This window comes from Bactrocera tryoni, chromosome 2, assembly GCF_016617805.1.
Source record: "Bactrocera tryoni isolate S06 chromosome 2, CSIRO_BtryS06_freeze2, whole genome shotgun sequence".
In the NCBI taxonomy this organism is placed as follows: Eukaryota; Metazoa; Arthropoda; class Insecta; order Diptera; family Tephritidae; genus Bactrocera; species Bactrocera tryoni.
The window spans coordinates 38,161,694-38,181,269 of NC_052500.1; the positions used below are offsets into that span (position 1 = coordinate 38,161,694).

The window sequence follows — 19,576 nt, forward strand, 5'->3', positions numbered from 1 at the left end:
TGCGTACAGTAAATACCTTGAAGCTACGTTCACTGCTTTTGGTTGTAGTGGTAGCAACAATGATGCTGCAATATTAGAATTTCTTTATACACCCTGTCAACTATCTCTACCAATGAAACATATTACGCCCGCCGAAATACGTTCTGAAATCGAGAAACTGAACAACAAAAAATCTCCAGGATATGACAAAATTGATGTCAGAGTACCTTAGTGCTTACCTAAAACAGGAATTATGTTTCCTACACTTATCTATAATTCAATATTAAAGGTGGGTTTCCAGCTCTCAAGAAAAGCAAAAACTTCATATAAAAAAACGCTTATGAAATGATCAAGAAGTTTTCTGATGTTAAATTTTCTTGTGGCAACATCCAGATCTCAAGAAATTCAGTAAGTATATTTACTACTCTTATTTTATAAATTGTGGATAGGCAACACTGGTTTTGCGAAGAAACATAACAGTTTCTATATATTTCTGACGCAAATTGAGTGGGTAGAAGAAGTAAGTTGGTGGTTTTATTTGAATTTTGTATGTTATTCCGTTTATTCCTTAGAAATGGATGACTTAACACCTGTTGCAAAGCGGCAAAAGAGGATAAAAAATTTCACAGCGGGTGAAAAACGAGAACTAATTAAAGCAGTGGAAGAATGGCCCCGAATATGGGACATAACAAACGTTATGCATTCAAATAAAAATGCTGTGGAGCAGGCCTGGGTGCACATAAGCAATTCCGTTGGCAAAACTGGTAAGTGTATATAAATTAAATTTTCAATTTATGAATCTCTTAATTTCATTTTATTTGTTATGTTTATATAGTTAATGAGTGCAAAGCTGGATGGATTAGCTTACAGGAGAGCTGTCGCTATCACGCCAAAGTGGCCCGCAAGTATAAAAGTGGTAGCGCAGGTGGAGAAACGCTGGAGGAGCCTTTTTTTTCAGACGCGATTGATTGGGATTTTGCTGAAGAAATGGCATTTTTACCAAATACATCACACAAAAGAACGTAAGTCTATTAAATATTATATATATTATTTTAAAATTTCATAAATTTTTGTTGTGCTTTCGCAGACCAACGTTTGAAGATTTTGATTCAGCTTCCCCGATAAATAGAGCGAATGAGGAGGTGTTAAGTGTTCCGCAATATGATTATATAAGTGTATATAATGTGCATGTAAATGGATGTATATAATGTGCATGTTTTAATTTTTGTTTGTGTATTTTGCAGAATCCAACACCCACCACAAGTAGTCGTACGTTTCGCGGAAGCCAAAATGACGAGGCATGGAATCGGTTCAACAACATTTTAAAGAAGCAAGAAGATTTGGTAGCAGCAAAGAACAACTCATCATATGCACAAGTTCTTGCTAGTTTTGAGTGGTTGTTGAATAAACTTCCACGGTCAGTTGGTGATGATATGTGTATGGAATTTTACAGTATGCTGTTACAGAATGTTAATGAACTTAAATCAAAAAATTAAAATAAATATCTTTTTATACTCACTTATCTTCTGATTAGTTATGAAATAAATAAACACGAAATTTGGAAACATCAAACTTCTTTTTATAAAAAACATATATACATGGTTTACATAAAATAGATAGCAGTTATTGTTTTTATAAATAAACATAAATATTTAAAAACTCAAAGAAATGTTGCATTATTTTGCCATGGAACAGATCCAGATGTAGAATTTACATAATCTTTTAAGACATTTCGTACATATTTTCCATAATCTGATGCTCTTCCCCGGTAGGTACCTAAATCATTTAAAAGGCCTTCTTGTTGTTGTATAGTCTCCCATTATCCTGATTCCCAAAATCCATCGATGCCCTCGAGTCCACAGAAGATAGGAGGATTATAAGTTTGTCCACATTTATTGATGAGGAAGTTATGAAGCAGGCAGCATGCTGAAACAATCGATCGTGCCCGGTCCGGATGACAAAATAATACCTTTCTGAGGCAAAGCCATTTTGCACTCAAAATTCTAAACGCGTTTTCAGTACACCGTCTTGCTCTACTTAAACGGTAATTGAAAATTTGTTCCTCTTTGGAAAGGTTTTTGCTGTTGTAAGGCTTTATAATACGTTTACGCAGTGGAAATGCGTCGTCCTACAATGAAGTATGGTACTTTTTTGCCATCAATAAAGCCGTCGGCCGGAAATTGGCAGCTGTCATTAAGTATGCTGATACCAAATCTCGAATTCTTCATAATATTGGAGTCTCCTTCGCTTCCGTAAGCACCAACATCCACGTATGTGAATTAGGGTATTATAATCTACATATATGTATATGTACGTATTCACTTACGTTGTAATTATAAAATATGCTTCCAGATTTTGGTGGGGCTTTGATAGCTATGTGTTTGCCATCGATAGTCCCGACGCAGTTCGGAAAATTCCATTGTGTTCGAAAGCAATTCGATATCTCCAACAACGAGTGTTCTGTCCAATCTGGAATTTCATTTTTCAATACGCTGCATATTCCCTTACACACATCGGACACGATTCTACCAAAGTGCTGCTTGCTAATACGATAGCAGGAGGCAATATGGCGTTGTATATCTCCAGAAGCCAGGTACCTGAAAAAAAGAAAAATCATAGCGGTTAAATCCTATTTGTGCTAATATAGTACCTTTTTTTATAACATACTCTAGTACAATTGCTAACTTAGCTTTAGTAGGAATGAAATCGTTCGGTCTAGTATTCCGCTTTGAAATCCGATGTGGTTCCAGTATTTCCCAAAGCTCATCAAATACACTCTGTGGCATACGAAAATTTTCGATGAAACGAGTTGGATCGTTCCGTAAGTTTTTGAAGTCGGTGAAAAACCTCCCCTTCTCATTCCTCGCCTTGAAATAAGGGCTCACCCAATGACAGGGTCACCTGCGTCTTAATTAGGTTTTTCCAGACTCTATGATGGTCATGAATGCGCCACAGTTCAACAACATCATAAGATTTAACCTAAAATATAAGAAATACATTTGTATAGACACTATAATTTGGTATAATATTATATAAAATCTACTCCTCGTCTTCCATTATGAATACTAAAAAAGTAAAATAAAGAATAATCATTAATCATGATATTTTTAAATAAATTAAATATACATAAAAGGAAACTTACCAATTGCTTTGCTCTAATATCTTTTACGTTTGAATAACTCTTTGCTTTTTTATACACATACACAATTACTCCTGCTCAAATTTCTATTCCGTTCGATTAGTTTTTCACTTGACCACCTGTAAAATAAATAATAATCATTAATCATGACATTTTTAAATAAATTAAATATACATAACAGGAAACTTACCAATTGCTTTCCTCAAATATCTTTTACGTTTGATTACTTTTCACACTCATCTTCTTTTACTTTTTAAAATTCACGGTGCGATATGAAATGTCAAAATTTCTTGCTAACTACTATTTCACACAAAAGAAATAATATCAATAATTTCTTCAGCATTTACTTTAGAGCTGGAACCTAACCTTAAGGCTGAACCAATTCCCTACTCCGTGGAAGTGTGCAGAAATTGTGATGGTTCTCAACCTGGTAAAGCTGAGAATGAAATCACTTCATATAGACCAATCAGTTTGTTATCTTTATTCTCCAAAATATTTGAAAAAAATATTTTTGCGTAGAATATTGCCACTACTGAAGGAGAATAAGGTAATACCTGAACATCAATTTGGATTTCGCCGTTATCACGGTATACCCGAACAATGTCACCATGTAGTTAACTACATTACTGACACTTTAAGCTTAGTACGCAGCTCTCAAGAAATGTAAAAACTTCATATAAAAAAACGCTTAAGAAACGGTCAAGAAACTTTCCTGCGAAAAATTTACTTGTGCTAATACGCAGCTTTCAAGAAATCTAGTACTAATTTTTGATACTTTTTTCAGCAAAATGTGAATATGGCAAACCTGGTTTTGCGAAGAAACATCAAATCAACAATTGTTTCTTAAAGGAAATTCGAAGTAATCGTCAAATTCATCCTGAATTAGTTGAAATCATTATTATGAAGTATACCCCATTTTGAAATGTTGTATAAAACCTACCATTCATCAACCACATTTCTTAAATCTCAATAAAAATATTTATGTTACCATACATATTACGCACAAAGTTTTGTGGGCACTCAGACAAGTCGTACCACATCTGGCAGCACTGTTTGTCAGTTATTCTATTATTTCATTCTCTTTATATTCTTCTTGGAAATTTACAGTTTCAACTGAATTCTAAGCTTTTAGTTTTTAAGAAGCGTCACTTTTTGTACAGACGTCAAACAAGTGAAGAAGTCTTTTGAGTTATCTTAATAAATAATCTGTAATTTTATAATAAATGTGGTGCATAAGTCGCCACATAATTGGTGACCCCTACAATTGAACAGCACACCATAATTGGTACAACTACAGTGTAACAACACTACATCACCTAGCCGCCCAGTTGCGCCTACGAGGCCGCGCAACTGTAACTGGCGCAAACGGCCAACGCAATACGCCACCTGTACGCCTACGGCCTCGGCAGCGGACAAGATATCCAACGGGCGTCCAGCACCGATCTTACGGGCCTCTCCCCAGCCATTATCGAAGCGCCTGCCATCACCCAGGCGCCAGCCGCCGGCGATGGTACCACAACCTACTACGTTAGCGCCAGCAATTTGTATCAGCCCAAGTTGATTGCCAGCACCACCGGTATATCGGCGCATTCGGCTGGTACAGCGCAAAAACATGGCCACAACCATCAACAACAACAACAGCAAAATCAGCACGTACAAATGCAACTGCAATCGCAGGTGCAACAGCAACAGCGCAGTAACAGCAACAACGGACGCTACAACTGCAGTTGCCATTTCAACATCACCTATATTAAACTTAAATCACTATCTTTTCAACAGGACCTGTCGCTGGAGCAGCGCACATAAGTACAGTACCGCTTATCTACCAACAGCAATCATCATCATCATCTTGCTAGCAACAGTTCCTCCATATCCTGATGTACGAACTACCCAACTTCTGACCTCATCATCAACCAATACCACATACCAATTGTCGCAGGCACTACAAGCCGTCATCATGCAACACGCACAACCAAAAATGACGCTACAAACACTGCAGCACATGTCAACGTGAATCCGGCTCAACGCACTTTGCATCAGTCGCCGCCTCCACGCTACATGCAACACTATCAAGTGCACAACGCCACAATCAGCCCCCGCCCAGGTTGCCAACCGGCCGCCACGTTACGCTTCGGCACCCTACATTTCGCACTACCAACAATGGTAACCCATCGCCAACTATTCATTTACGACCGCACATCGAGTACGAATTTCCTCGTCGACAATGGCACGGATTTCGGCAACTCCGCTTTCTCGTAAACTAAAAATAGTAACTTCTTTTCGACTGCAAGCTGCAAACGGTAGCAAAGTCGGAACCTACGGAGTTAAGGCGCTCAACTCAGTCTCGCACGTTTAGGTTCCTATGCAACCGTCATAGCCCTAACCGAGAACTGCACAAATATCCAATCGGTCGCTCGTAGACCCTAACCCAGTCTCGCACGTGTAGGCTCCTATGCAACCGTCATAGCCCCAACCGAGAACTGCACAACAACCACTTAACCATACCAATTGGCCAGTGACAATAGTACGCCGCACAGCCGTACTCTCACCAAGCAAATGAATTCGCTACATACATCAACCAGCCTAACTGCACCAAGCACCCGGACTAGGACCTAGTAAAGGAACTCAACCTTAAATAAGTCCAGCAGGACTTTATTTGAGGGGGAGTACTGTGGGCACTCAGACAAGTCGTACCACATCTGGCAGCACTGTTTGTCAGTTATTCTATTACTTCATTCTCTTTATATTCTTCTTGGAAATTTATAGTTTCAACTGAATTCTAAGCTTTTAGTTTTTAAGAAGTGTCACTTTTTGTACAGACGCCAACAAGTGAAGAAGTCTTTTGAGTTATCTTAATAAATAATCAGTAATTATATAAATGTGGTGTTTCATTCGCCACAGTTTGTTTTCTTTGTTTATTCTCTCTTGCTCTTCTAATGTATATCATTCACAATGCGTAACCAGCTGTCAAATTACTTGAGAAATAATGTATTTTTTTTCTTGAGCAATTACTTGGGAGCTGCGTACCAACCTTTAGAACGTAAAGAATACTGTTCAGCAGCGTTTTTGGACATTCAGCAAGCATTTGATAAAGTTTGGCATCATGGTCTACTATATAAATTAAAAAACATATTCTCCTCTCAGATATATCTAATTCTTAAGTCTTATTTAACTGGAAGATCATTTTATGTTAAAATAAATGACGAAACGTCTGACATAAGATTCATAAACGCTGGAGTACCACAGGGTAGTGTGCTTGGTCCTGTACTTTACACCATTTTTACCTCGGACATACCTGAAACTGAAAATGTATTAATTGCTACATATGCTGTCGACACTACTCTATTGTCGTCAAGCCAGTCTCCTGTTGAAGCAACTGGAGAATGAAAGTAAAGTGCTGAACACATATAACGCGACATACTGCAAACGACATCTGTCAAATATTAAAAATACACACGTTCTTATGGACACAGGTTTTTTGACAGCTGCACGACTACACGACTGCAGGCCGACAGTTGTCGTTCTCGCTAACTTCAATATCCTCCTATTTTTGCCAACCACAGTAGAGTTGACAGTAGAATGGAAGATAGAAAGAGGAGGTAGAGTGGTGAAGCCACTAATATGTAAAATGTAAAATTATTTACAGCTCTAACAAACTTGACGTTATTTTACAAATAAAAGCATAAAATAGCTATATTATAGCTCTATTATATCATTTGTAATAACAATTGATAATTAAAAGCAAAAATATGTACCTATTTACTTATTTTTTGCATAAAAATTTCACTTTGAACAAAATACTAAAATTTCATTGAAGTGAAAGGAAATAGTATGGCCACAACGAAATTGTGTAAATACAAAATGGACAACTGCGTTGTTTTGTGTACATGCGGGCCATTGTGTTGTTGTTGCTTCTCAAAATGTACATGTAGTAAGATGCACAACGACGTTTTCAGTTCACTGTCGTGCTGCTGCAGTCTGTCGCGCCCTATGTGTTCAACACTTGATATTTTACAGCTATTTAGATTAGTGCATCTAACGCACTTATACACATACGTACATACGCTTGATACTTTCTTATCTGTTGCTTGTGTGCATTAATATTTGGAGTATGTATGTATGTTTTGTATAGTAATATTAGTGTTATGTATATACTTATTATTTAATTTATTGCTTACTTGTGTATTTTTATGTATTAATGTATTTGTGTCAAAAATATAATGTTCTACATATAATTCAATCTTAATACGTGGCCGGTTATGCTAACATCTAAATTTATAATCGCAATATTATTTTATTACAAATTCTTTGTCTATTATTTGACAGTCACAATTATCCGTTAGCTCGAAAATATTCGAACAGATGATGGTTGGCTGGATTGAGTAAGTGTTCAATAGATGGCGCTATGGCTAACAAATAATTGTGACTGTTAAATAATATACAAATAATTTGCAATAATATAATATTGCGATTATAAATTGAGATGTAAGCTATCCTGTCTCTCAAGTTGGATCAAATTGCATACGGTGTGCAATCAAAATTTAAAATCGGTTCAGTAGTTTAGGCGTCCATCGCGGACAAACAACGTGACACGTGATTTTTATATAAAAAGATAGTGAATTTATTTTAGGCTTTAAAGCCCATGTTCACAGTTGTAACTTAGATTTATTCTCACCTCCTTTACTAGATTAAAAAAATTCAATGGGCTTAAAGTTAGGAAAAAGGAAAAATTACGCACTGTATTTCCGCTAAAATTATATATTAAATTACTTATAATTGCTTAGAATCACAACATGAGTATAATAATATAAAAAATCTAAAATATACTTGTAGATCTTATAAAAAAGGTAAATGCGGGCAACCGAAGAAAAAGGGGGCGCAACTCCAAAACATTATCTCCGATCAATGTTTCGAAAAAGAGGCCGGACCGTTCGCCGTCCATCCTCTTTTTAATGTTGGTGTGGGTTATTGACCAGGTATGATATCATCGTGGATGTTATAGTATTGTGTATGTGTGTGTGTTGATGCGAGATGTAGTGTTGTGGAACGTGTGTTGTGGGATGGTGAATACGGTGTGTCAGTGCTGTGCGTCTGAATAATGTCGTGTGCTATTCTGGTGAGTTGAGGCTCATTTCGCCAGTCGGTAAAATTCTCTTAATTGCGTCATTTGTTTGAGGAAATTTGACATTCATATGGGTATATCAACAATGTTATGCCTCAGTCAGTTGCCTTAAGGTCGATATGGGTTAGGTTACTAAATGAAATTTTTTTAATTCAAGGGATTTGTGAAAGCTAATGAAAGAGGAGGATGATGACGTCATGTGTAGAAGTTCACGCAGGTAAGGAAAGTTCACTGATTGCCATTCACTTGGGAGTGGCCAGAAACGATTCTTTTACATATAGCTCAAGCAGCTCACGACTTCCGTTCTTTGACCAAGTATCCACTGGGTAGCCAGAAAACATCCGTGGATGAAACACTTCTCCCGCCCACTGAATGGCAGTGACAGCATAACCTCAGGAGAAGGCGAACCCGATTTCCCAATCGATGACGATGGAGCAGACGTTCCATTGCCCGACCATGGAGAAATTCGAATAGCAATTATCTGTCTGAAGAAATACAAAGCGGCGGGGACCGATGAATTGCCGATCAAACTATGTAAACACGCATCACCTTCTTTGTAAAATATGGTCTGACGAAAGCATGCCTAACTATCGAGCGTATTGTGTGAAAGATTAAATCCCACCGTCAACAAACTGATTGTACCTTATCAGTGTGGCTTTAGACCTGGAAGATCAACAACCGACCAAATGTTCACCATACGCCAAATCTTGGAAACAACCCTTAAGAAGAGAATCGATACTCACCACCTCATCGTCGATTTCAATGCTGATTTTGACAGCACGAGAAGGAGCTGCCTTTATGCCGCGATGTCTGAATGAGTTCCGAATTAAAGAAAGATTTTAAGAGACAACATTTATAGATGGGAATTCGAAATATGTCGAAGCTAGGCAGAAAGCGAAAACTTTGACTCGGTTTTTCATTTTTACGATTTTTCTTAATTGGCGGGCAGGATTGAAAAAAACTAAACGTATGGAAATGGGGCAAAGTTTATTATCTTTGGCATTAAATTATCTTCTATTTAAACTAAAAAATAAACCTTAAATTTTTTTAAAAGTTAGAATATGTCCCAAAGTTATAGATGGGAATTCGAAATATTATCGAAGCTAGAAGGGAAGTGACCGAGCGTCTTGCAGATATATGTATGTATGTATGAGCGCTTGGGCAAAAAGCGAAAACTTTGAAGCGTGATTTCTCGGTTCTTCATTTTTACGATTATTCTTAATTGGCGGGCATGATAGAAAAAAAACTAAACGTCGTATGGAATTAGGGCAAAGTTTATTATCATTGGCATAAAATTAACTTCTATTTAAACTAAAAAAAATTAAGAAAAGTCAAGTCTTAACATACTTCTAAACAGCATAAAGTAACATTTTTTTGGTCAAAAGCCACTATTTATTCATTTTTTTTTTTAATTTTAAAATTTTACACTTGTTTTGGAATTTTCTTAGTTTAACTACATAGAAGATAAATTCATTAAAAATATGAATCTCTTTGAACTTTTTGTTTCCAATAGAAATTGCATTCTGCCCGCCGTTCGAAAAATGCACATGCGAGATGCATCGGGCAATTGCTTCCCAAAGGCAGAATATCAAAGATTTCGTATAAAAAAAATTTGTGAAAGATGTTCAAATATAAAACCTAGAAATTTGGCTTAAATCAATTATTTCTTTCCTCCCAAAAAAATCCTCAACAAATCGATTTTTTGAAGCCTCGAAAGTAGGCTCTCCCCTTAACACTTGCCATTGTCCGCGATCTTCACTGTTCGGCGACACGAGATAAATGAGATTTTGTGCGCAGACAACGCCTTACACGATACACATGTTCGCGCACCGATCGTAAAAAATCAAACATTTTCGCGAACATGGATCGGTACACGAACAAGCCCATACACGATATACCGCAAGCGCACGCATACCGATCGAACGCACTCTTGTGCTCGTGTATGGGCACTTTAAAGCACAATATCAAAGAATTCGTATCCAAAAAATTTTCGGGTGATGTTTAAATATGTTATATAACTATAAACCCTTGAAATTTCGCTTTCTTAACTTACATTTCAAATCTTTGAGCGACTAACTTCTTGCTTTGTTTCTGACAGTAAAACCGATAAAATTGGTTTCAGTGACATCCAAAACCGATACAAATTTTGTTTCGAATATCAAACCAATAATGTCTGAATTCATGACACCTACTGCTTTTTTTATCGGTTTCAATTCTGATTCCGACAAGTATCAGACTCCGCAACACCCCTGACAGGGTTTCCGCGAATCACATTTTTATTTTACCAAATCCCTTGAAAAAATTTACCAAATTAAAAAAGAAATTACCAAACTTTTTTTTACAAATTTTATTTATAAAAAATAAAAGAAATACATTTACTTCTTTTTTTAAGCGTTTTTTATTTACAAAAGAAATAATTAAAAAATTTAAAAGCATTTCAAATAAACTTCAGTTCTTGTTTCTCTTAAAATTAATATAGAAAAAAAGATATAACAAATATCACTTCGTGTTTCTCTTAACATTAATGACAAAAAATTGGTCATAAAATAACTTCTTGTTTCTTTGAATGAAATAAATTTAGTTATTAACAATCGTTAAATGAGCTTGAAGGACATACGAATTTTAGCAAAGTTCAAAAATTCATCAACAATCAAAGAGATCACCACATCTCCTCAATAGCTATAACTCCGCATGATGTACTTGCTTAGACATTTGTTGATGTTCTTCATCCAAAAACTTGTCCATTTGGATTTGATGTTTTTTTTTCTGTTCGTTTTGTTTGTGGATTGGGAAAACATTATGTTTTTTTATAAATGATAAATGGTTTGACAGCTTCTTATCACAAGCTATGCAATAGCTACATCCATCTTTATTCCGCAACCAAGAAAATCTCGATAGCCAGTCATTTCGGAATTTTCTCCAAGTTTGTTTTACGGGATGTGTTTCACTGCACACAATAATAAAGACATGATACATTTGGTCATATATTTAGCAAACTAACTTACCTGCGGCCACTGTCACTGCTGGTTTCATGCTCCTCTTCTGGAGGTGCAGGTCTTTTTCGTATAACAAATCTAAATGAATAAAGCATATGATGATTTTCTTATTGGAATCAAAATTAAACAACTATGAGCACATTTTCACTTACCTATCCATGATTTGTTACTATTTATTAAGTTTATTTAAAAAAACTTAAACGCGCAATATCCAACACCACTTGACACGTGGAAAGCAGAAGAACAGTGCAGCGTTGCCATAAACAAAAAAATAACCAAATAACCGCAACCACATTGGTGTTTTTACTGTGGCTGTTGTAATTCCTGCTCACTTTGTTAGATAGCAACTTTATATTCACAGCTACAGGAATTTAATGCAGCTAGATATTTATTGCTTTCTTCTTGGTTTGTAGCAAACAAAAGTAAACTTTTTTTCAATTTTGAATCCATCACTCATTTATTAACAAGAAGAAAATATGTAAACAAAAAAAAACACAAATGGATACAGCTGTCAATTTCTCTCATTTAATTAGGTTATCTTTGCTATATGTGAATGCAACAAGGTTAGCTTCGAGGTTAATTTTTGTTAACCATATGCTTATATGTTGTTTAAATGAGTTAAGCATACATCCCCTCTACCCGGTAAAACTGGCGCATCCTAATGCTACAGTGTAATTCACCACAGCTGATGGCACTACTGCACTACTCAACACATCTGTACGCCAACCCACTCAACAAAAAGGATGGGCATACACACGTACGTTTACACACTGCGCCGCGTCGACACCTTCCGACTCACAATTCGATCATCAACACGGTACGCTCTATACTGCGCCGCGTCAACGCACCATACAATTGAATCTTCGCCAGATTTCGTCTCAACCCGGTTCCTGTGAGCGATCAACTCGACTTAGCAACAATTTCGCAGTGCGATTAATTAAGCTCGCCCAACCGATAACATTTAAATATATTTAAATTATATTGTATTTTAAATATAAAACAAATTAAAGTAAATAGTACAACTAATTACCCGCGTATTTTTCATTTGCAATTTTCTTCGCGGGTGTAAGTGGGATTTGAATATCCAAATAAACTCCGGAAATAAACATATGTGAACGTGCTATAAGACTACTAACCAGGGAAGAATTTTATAGTACGTTTTTAAAATGTTTCTACAAAACAATTTGAAAAAAAAATTAAAGATAATACAATTCAATCGAAATGGACTTAAATTTTGAAAATTTACCAAAATTAATAAAAATTTCACATTTTACCAAGAGGAAAATAATTTACCAGATTTGGTAAAATTTTACCAAATCGGCAACCCTGACTGCTGATTAACTCTGCTCTTATCGCGTAGGCAGTGCCCAGAGAACGTTTATCATAGAGAAGGTTCACGGCGCGAAGAACGTAAAAATATTTTTGGCTAACTCGGTCGAGATGGAGGCAGCCAGCTCTGCAGCAGAAATTTTAACATTTTGCTTGAACAGAGCAGCGCGTGGAATAAAAATTATGCTCAAAACTATATATTGCTCTAACAGACGTACATATGTATGTACATATGTATGTTCGCTCCTTTGCTTATATTTTATACGTTTATATGCAAACATGTGTAATCGTATGAATACTTTTTGTGTACATATATTTATGAATACATGTACAATTGAATACATTTAACCCTCTCCTGACCGAAAATTGGCGAGGCTAAAAAATATTTGAGTACAGATATGCTTTAATCGCGACCTGAATATGAACTGACCAAAGTTTCAAAGTCCTAGGAGTCCTGGTTTGGGAGTTACAGGATGTTGCCTATAGGCAACATTGAGCAATAGTGAACAATTTTGAAATACAGATAAATTTTGAATAGTATATATGTTTTTATTTGAAAATTTTTGTACATTTAGGTATGAAAAGATACAAAACAATTTTTTTGCGGGTTGCAACATAAATACACCTTACATTTGCTGCACCTTGATCGAGGACATCCAGTTTGACATAGTCTGCAGTGTCCTTTTGAACCCCATTCGACCCAATGTCCGGTTGGTTATACTTTTTACCGGGTTTGGAACATATGCTCTTTTACCGGAGCTTGTAGAGGCAGCTGATGATGATCTAGATGAGGATATAGCTGATGATGATCTAGCTGGTGAAGTTGGAGCTGGCGAACTCAAGGAAAGTAACGATGGGCGACCTTTTTGCGTGATATAAACGTTATATTTGTTGTTGTGTGCATTAGCTCATTTGCGATATCAAGCTGAAAATCGAGCAGTGACATGAATTTCTTTTCACCTGTATTATTTGCTATGTCTCTTCGGTACAAAAGCCAGCTGTTGACTACCGCAGAGTTTATGCACCAGTAGACAATTCGCATATACCACTTTTTTGAACGGTGGTTGATTTTATATAGTTCTAGTAACATGTCAGCAAGGTCAACTCCTCCCATATGTCTATTATAGCAATCAATACCTGGACGAGGGATAGTCACATATTTTTTTTTCTTTTCGGCACCATCGTTTACATTCACTAATCGGACTCTCACCTATGTAGTTCGAAAGAAGTTGTACAATCTTGTTATCGTACCACCGACAAATAATTAAATTGTGAGGAATCTCAAATTTGAAGTCACTTGATCCTCGTCCGCTTTTCTTCAAATCTTTTTCGGATTTCAGTTCGCAATTTTTTATCCGGTTTGCTCTCAATGTTCCAACTGCTAAAATTCCTCTTTCAAAGTAATCATCAAACTAACCGAGGTGAACCAATTGTCGAAAAACAATTTGAAATTTTCATTATTAGGAATTTTTGAAGACAAAAAAGTACTATGTCCGATGATATCCCTAATCCATATGAGGGGCAAGTTCCCTCGCCAACATAGAGCGCAAAATCATACATAATTCCCGAAGCTCCAGCGCGAGTAAACATTTTGAAGCCCCACTTGTGCGGCTTTTTTGGCAAATACTGCTTCATACTATTGTGACCTTGCAAATAATAAAAAAAATGATAAAATATAAAATGCACAATCTATTTATGTACTGTTGATATTACCCTTATAAGCAATAATTTGCTCATCAATACTTTGATATTCCTCTTGGGGTATTTGATTGTACTTTTCTTTGAGTTTATCTAATAGTGGACGTACTTTATGTAGTTTGTCGTAATTACTATCTCCTTTTTGAGGTTGTGTAGAATTATCATTGATGTGGAAATATTGCTTTTTTTTTCAAAACGATTTCTTACAAATGATTCTGTTATCGCTGTAAGTCGGAAATTTTTCGCCCATGCCATTCTCATTTGAGGTATTTTCACTGCACCTAGGTACAGTAATACACCGATAAATCTCTTTATTTCGTAAAGTTCACATTTCAGTTCAAGTCCACTTGATTGCATCGCGTAGATATTCGTCTCAGCACAGATCTTTTGAATAATTTCATCATCAAAAAAGTCGACAAAATATGCTAGTGGATCTTTACTTTCACCGCAGATGACTTCGTTTTTCCAAGAAGTATCGCAATCATTCATACCAATACTTCTCCATCTCAAACTATCTAAGTTAATTTTTTCAACTACCTGTGCTGTTTCTTCGTTTATAGTTTCGCTACTTACTTCTATCCCATCTCCAACAACCTTCTCAATCAACTCAATATCAATGTCATTTTCATCCATTTTATGCAGTGTCTGCTGTATTACATTTTCCAAAAAATCGCCCTCATCGATATCTTCATTTTCGCTGTCCGTTTCAGAATCATCCCAGTCAAAATTGAGAAATTTTTCAATCTCTTTTACATTCAAACTTTTAGACGTCATTGCTGGTAAAGAAAATACACTTACATAGAATTAGCATATAATAGACCAATGTTGCCTATAGGCAATGTCGTGTTTGACAAAATACTGAGTTCAAACTTGAATTAATTTGTTTCCTATTTTTGTTTCATTGTAATCTCTTACCTGTATTTAGTTAAAAAAATCACTTATAACACAAGAACTGTTTTATTCAACATTTTATTTTATTATTTTGCAAAGGCAATTTTTTTTTTAATTTGTGATCACGTGTAGACACAGAGACAATAAGCTCGCAATGGAACAATAACAAGATGTTTTCGTTGATACTTGGTATATGCATGCACAAAACCTTAATCTACTGCACAAAAAAATCCGTTATCAAAAATATTACGAATAGCGGGAGTTATAAGAGCATAAGTACAATGTTGCCTATAGGCAGCGTCGGGCATGAGAGGGTTAAATTAAATAACTTTTTCAGAGCAATATTCGTAGTTAATGTAAAAATAAAGCCTTTTTTATTATTTTTTGTCTTAGATATACATATTCATACTTACATACATATTTATATAACGAATTATCATAATATTATTTAAAAGTTGAAATATATTACAATAGTGATAAACATTAATCGTACATATATTTTATCATTCAAAACTTATATTCACATGTGTCATGACCATACATACGTACAAATGTGTTAATGTTCGCTTTCGCGAATTCAAATCATATTATCACTTATCAATAATAACATGTGCGCGCTGCTCATCTGTACATATATACATAAATATGTGCGTATGACATTGGTACACACATAAAGCATACACAAACCTACATACTTGCATACATATGCGTACACATGCAAATATGTCACCCCCAAAAACCACAAACATTGCTTTACAAAAACAACAATCGTTTGAAATGGCATCATACATACTTATGTATATGCTTTCACATGTACATAGATATGTCATCCGCAAAAATTACAAATATTGTTCTACAAAAACAACAAATGTCTGAAATAGCATCAGCGGCGTCCCAAGTCAATATGGCCCCCAAATGTAGTAAATCTTACAGCAAGAACAATTTCATTCATGAACGCAAGCGCACTGTCAACAAGCAAACTCGCTTCATTCATAAAAGCGACAACGTTCACATCTCCCCGAGCATGCGTTTGCAATGTGGTATGTAGACATGAGTGTACATATTTGCATACATATGTGGCATGACCACGAAGTTGCGTAAATATGTATGAAGATGTATGAGCGTGCATACATATCAACACAGATTTTTGCGAGCACGGAAAAATATTTTAGACAAATATAAATCGACAACAGCAATGTTGCCGCTTTTCTCACTTCTTTGTGTGAAGAAGCATCAGAAAGTTGTTCAATTTATGATTTTTAGCGTTTACCATCGTCGCGAAAAGCCGCTTGTGGGCAAACGTGATCACTCAAATCCATTGGAGCTTCCAAACGCAAAGTAAGCCATAGTTTTTTCACAATTGAATTGCTTTTTAATAATGTTTGTTGCAGATTCATAAGTTATTTTCGATTAAATAAAGAAGCATTTTGTTTTTTACTGAATGAGATGAAGGAACATTTCCACAAACGTGTGCGAGGAACGGCCATACCTTCTATATTAAAATTATGCGCAACTCTGCGTTTCCTTGCTGACGGTGGTTATCAAAAATGCAGTGGAAATGATTTTAACATTGGGTTGGCGCAACCTACGATATCTTTAGTAATTAAAGAGGTTCTAAATATAATTGAACAACGTATTTGTGCCCAATGTATTAAAATTCAAATGACTGAGGAGGAGCAAAACGCTTCAAAAGTTTCATTTTATTCAAAAAGTGCTTTCCGGGAGTAGTTGGTTGCATCGACGGAACTCATGTTCGCATTATTTCACTAAGAAAAGAAGTGCAACATCTTTATCATAACAGAAAGGGCTACTACCGTTTAAATGTGATGATTGTATAAATAAAATCTGAATTATATTAGAAACAAAATGGTATAATTTCTTAAAATTTTTAGCTTTGGGATTATAAAATGTCTATTCGGTATGTGGATGCTAGGCATTCAGGCGCAAATCATGACTCTTTTGTTTTCAATGTTAGCGATTTGAAAGTGCATTTACAGAACAACATACAGAATAACACTTGGATCTTGGGTAAGACTTTATCGTATTTATTGATAAATAATTAGAGTAATGTAATTTCTTAGGCGACGCTGGCTATCCTCTGCACAAATTTTTAATGGCGCCTTATCGCTTGGCGGAAGCTTCTTCACCCCAAGCACCAGAGATAAAGAGATCTTTAACTCCTCTCTCACTGGAAGTGAGAGAGCAATTGCTAAACGTCAAAACCTACTGAACTTTGACAGCTAATCGAGTTCAGTAGGTTTTAACGTTTAGCAATTGGAAAAGAGGGACGACCATATTAAAATCCTGCAAAATTATTATTCGAATGGAGACATTTTTCATTTTTTTGTCTCCATTTCTAACGGCCATTATTTCGAAGAATACCGAATGCGAAAAAGCACGCAGATTGAAAGCTGTAAGTACATTTTAATTTTTATTAAATAAATTTGCATTTATTTAATACTTGTTTATTTTATTTTACAGACAAAATTCCGAAAACAACCAGCAGTTGGAAGAAATGTGTTGCTGGCTGCAGCGAGGGAGGCAGAATATTCAGTTTTCCGAACAGTGGAACGGATCTCGAACGGTGAGTAAAAAACGCTACATAGTGCAAAAAGTGTTTGTGACTTTGATTTCCATGAAATAAGTGTTTCAATTGTGCAAGTAAAATAGATTGGATAATGAATTTGAAATCCCGGGTATTTTTAAGTGTGATATGCTTAACATGTAGATCGCGACAGACTGCAAGCGACATTTGTCAAATATTAAAATACACACGTTCTTATGGACACAGTTATGTAGTCGTGCAGCTGCCTCAATAACTATGTCTTTAAGAACGTGTGTATTTTAATATTTGACAAATGTCGCCTGCAGTCTGTCGCGCTCTACGTATTAAGAGCTTAATTGTCAATTTGTTTCCATTGCCGTTAATTAACTAAATAAATTATTTTAAAGTAACGATTTATCTTTGAATATTTAGAATATTTATAAAAACAAATCGTACTTTTAAATATTCATTAAATATGCACTTTTTGCACTATTATTATTATTATTATACATATTTTATGATTATATATAACATTTCGTATTTTCTTTTAATAGGCGTAAATGTTGGCTCAAACGTTTAGATGTTTTTGAAGATCAAAATGAAAAAACACCTAAACATATTTTTGTGTGTGAGCGGCATTTTTCTGAAGAAATGCGTAACGCAAAAAAATTGCGTCCGAGAGCCGTTCCGGATATAAATTTAGTTATTGAGCCAATGTTTAACGCCCCAAATTCTTTTTTTGAAAACCCTATTGAAATGGGCGTTGAAGATTTTTTTCCCCAAATGGAAGGATCTGCCTCAAATGCAAACGGTGCATCGAGGCAGCTGCTTCCGAAAGGGAAGACCGCGATAATATTTTAGAGCCTCTGCCACTTCTTGAGGAGGAACTACTAAATAGTAATGAAAAAGCCGCGCAAACAGGTAGGGGTCTGACAGCAGGGACAGATAGAAAAAAAAAAATTAAGGGAAGAGAACAGGATTTTAAAAATAAAATTAGATGAAAAAGAACAGGAGAATATGAGTTTAAAAGCTCAGTTGGTCCAAATGGCAACTGAATTAGAAAGATGTAGGGAAATGTTAAGAAGTAGTTCATTTAGGGAAAAGTCAGATCCTCTTGAGATAGTTTGCAGCAAAGTTCCTCCTCAGTTAGGTGCTTGTATTAGGAGTAGTTTTGTGAATAGTAATCGCCAAAGTCAAGGTCGGCGATATGATAGTTTTCTTAAAACTTTAGCTTTGGGTGTATTTTTTTTGTCGCCAATCGCTTACCGTTACCTAAAGCACCAACTTAGTTTTCCCTCGGAAATTACGTTACATAATTTTGTCGCAGATTGGCCTCGTTTCCCAGGTTGCACCCAAAGCAGCATAAAGTCTTTACAAATTAGGAGTAAGGGATTTTCTTTCGAACAAAAGTTCATATCAGTTTCTTGTGATGAAATGTCACTGAAATGTCATTTGCAGTATGATAGGAAATTTGATAGGGTGATAGGTCTGGAAGATTATGGCGATGAAAATCGCACATCTAGAATAGCCACAACTGCAATGACCATAATGGTGCAAGGTATAGGTGGGGAACCTTGGTCCCACCCGTTAGCTTATTTCTTTATTAGAGGCTCATGTAAAGGGGATGTCCTCAAGAAATATATTCTTGAAGCCATTACCCAACTTCAAAATATAGGGCTAGTTCCTTGCCATTTTGTTTTTGACCAGGGTACCAATTTTCAAAATTTAGCCAATTTGTTAGGTGTTTCAATGTCACGGCCTTTTTTCAATGTTAATGGTAAGGAAATATGTTTTTTTTACGATAGCCCCCATTTATTAAAATGTAGTCGAAACTGTTTACAAAATATGAAAAATAAAGTTGATTATAAAAATAGTCG

At 35.7% G+C, this 19,576-nt stretch overlaps 2 protein-coding genes across 5 annotated transcripts; one reads left to right on the forward strand and one right to left on the reverse strand.

Annotated features, from left to right (window-relative positions):
* Nucleotides 1-466: 466 nt before the first annotated feature.
* Nucleotides 467-1,534, forward strand: LOC120768543. 4 transcript variants are annotated; one of them, XM_040095282.1, is made up of 5 exons: nt 467-499; nt 552-743; nt 815-1,001; nt 1,067-1,163; nt 1,224-1,534. In XM_040095282.1, the coding sequence occupies exons 2-5, from the start codon at nt 554-556 to the stop codon at nt 1,473-1,475; spliced, it is 726 nt and encodes a 241-aa protein (XP_039951216.1). In that variant the 5' UTR covers nt 467-499; nt 552-553; the 3' UTR covers nt 1,476-1,534. The 4 variants fall into 4 exon arrangements, with proteins under 4 accessions (XP_039951216.1, XP_039951217.1, XP_039951218.1 ...); XM_040095283.1 differs by having other exon boundaries at nt 1,067-1,154; XM_040095284.1 differs by having other exon boundaries at nt 1,067-1,148.
* A 9,194-nt stretch (nt 1,535-10,728) lies between these two features.
* Nucleotides 10,729-11,462, reverse strand: LOC120768261. Its single transcript, XM_040094858.1, has 3 exons — nt 11,389-11,462; nt 11,246-11,314; nt 10,729-11,187 (listed from the first exon to the last, which is right to left on the reverse strand). Exons 1-3 carry the CDS (start codon nt 11,394-11,396, stop codon nt 10,920-10,922), a joined length of 345 nt encoding a protein of 114 aa, XP_039950792.1. The 5' UTR covers nt 11,397-11,462; the 3' UTR covers nt 10,729-10,919.
* Between the last annotated feature and the right edge of the window lie 8,114 nt (nt 11,463-19,576).

Coding starts and splice junctions, on each gene's coding strand:
- LOC120768261 (XM_040094858.1), bottom strand. Junction 11,188..11,245: donor AGCAGTGACAGTGGCCGCAG/GTAAGTTAGTTT, acceptor TATTGTGTGCAG/TGAAACACATCCCGTAAAAC.
- LOC120768543 (XM_040095282.1), top strand. CDS start 554: ATGGATGACTTAACACCTGTTGCAAAGCGGCAAAAGAGGATAAAAAAT. Junction 744..814: donor CAATTCCGTTGGCAAAACTG/GTAAGTGTATAT, acceptor ATGTTTATATAG/TTAATGAGTGCAAAGCTGGA. Junction 1,164..1,223: donor ATTATATAAGTGTATATAAT/GTGCATGTAAAT, acceptor TGTATTTTGCAG/AATCCAACACCCACCACAAG.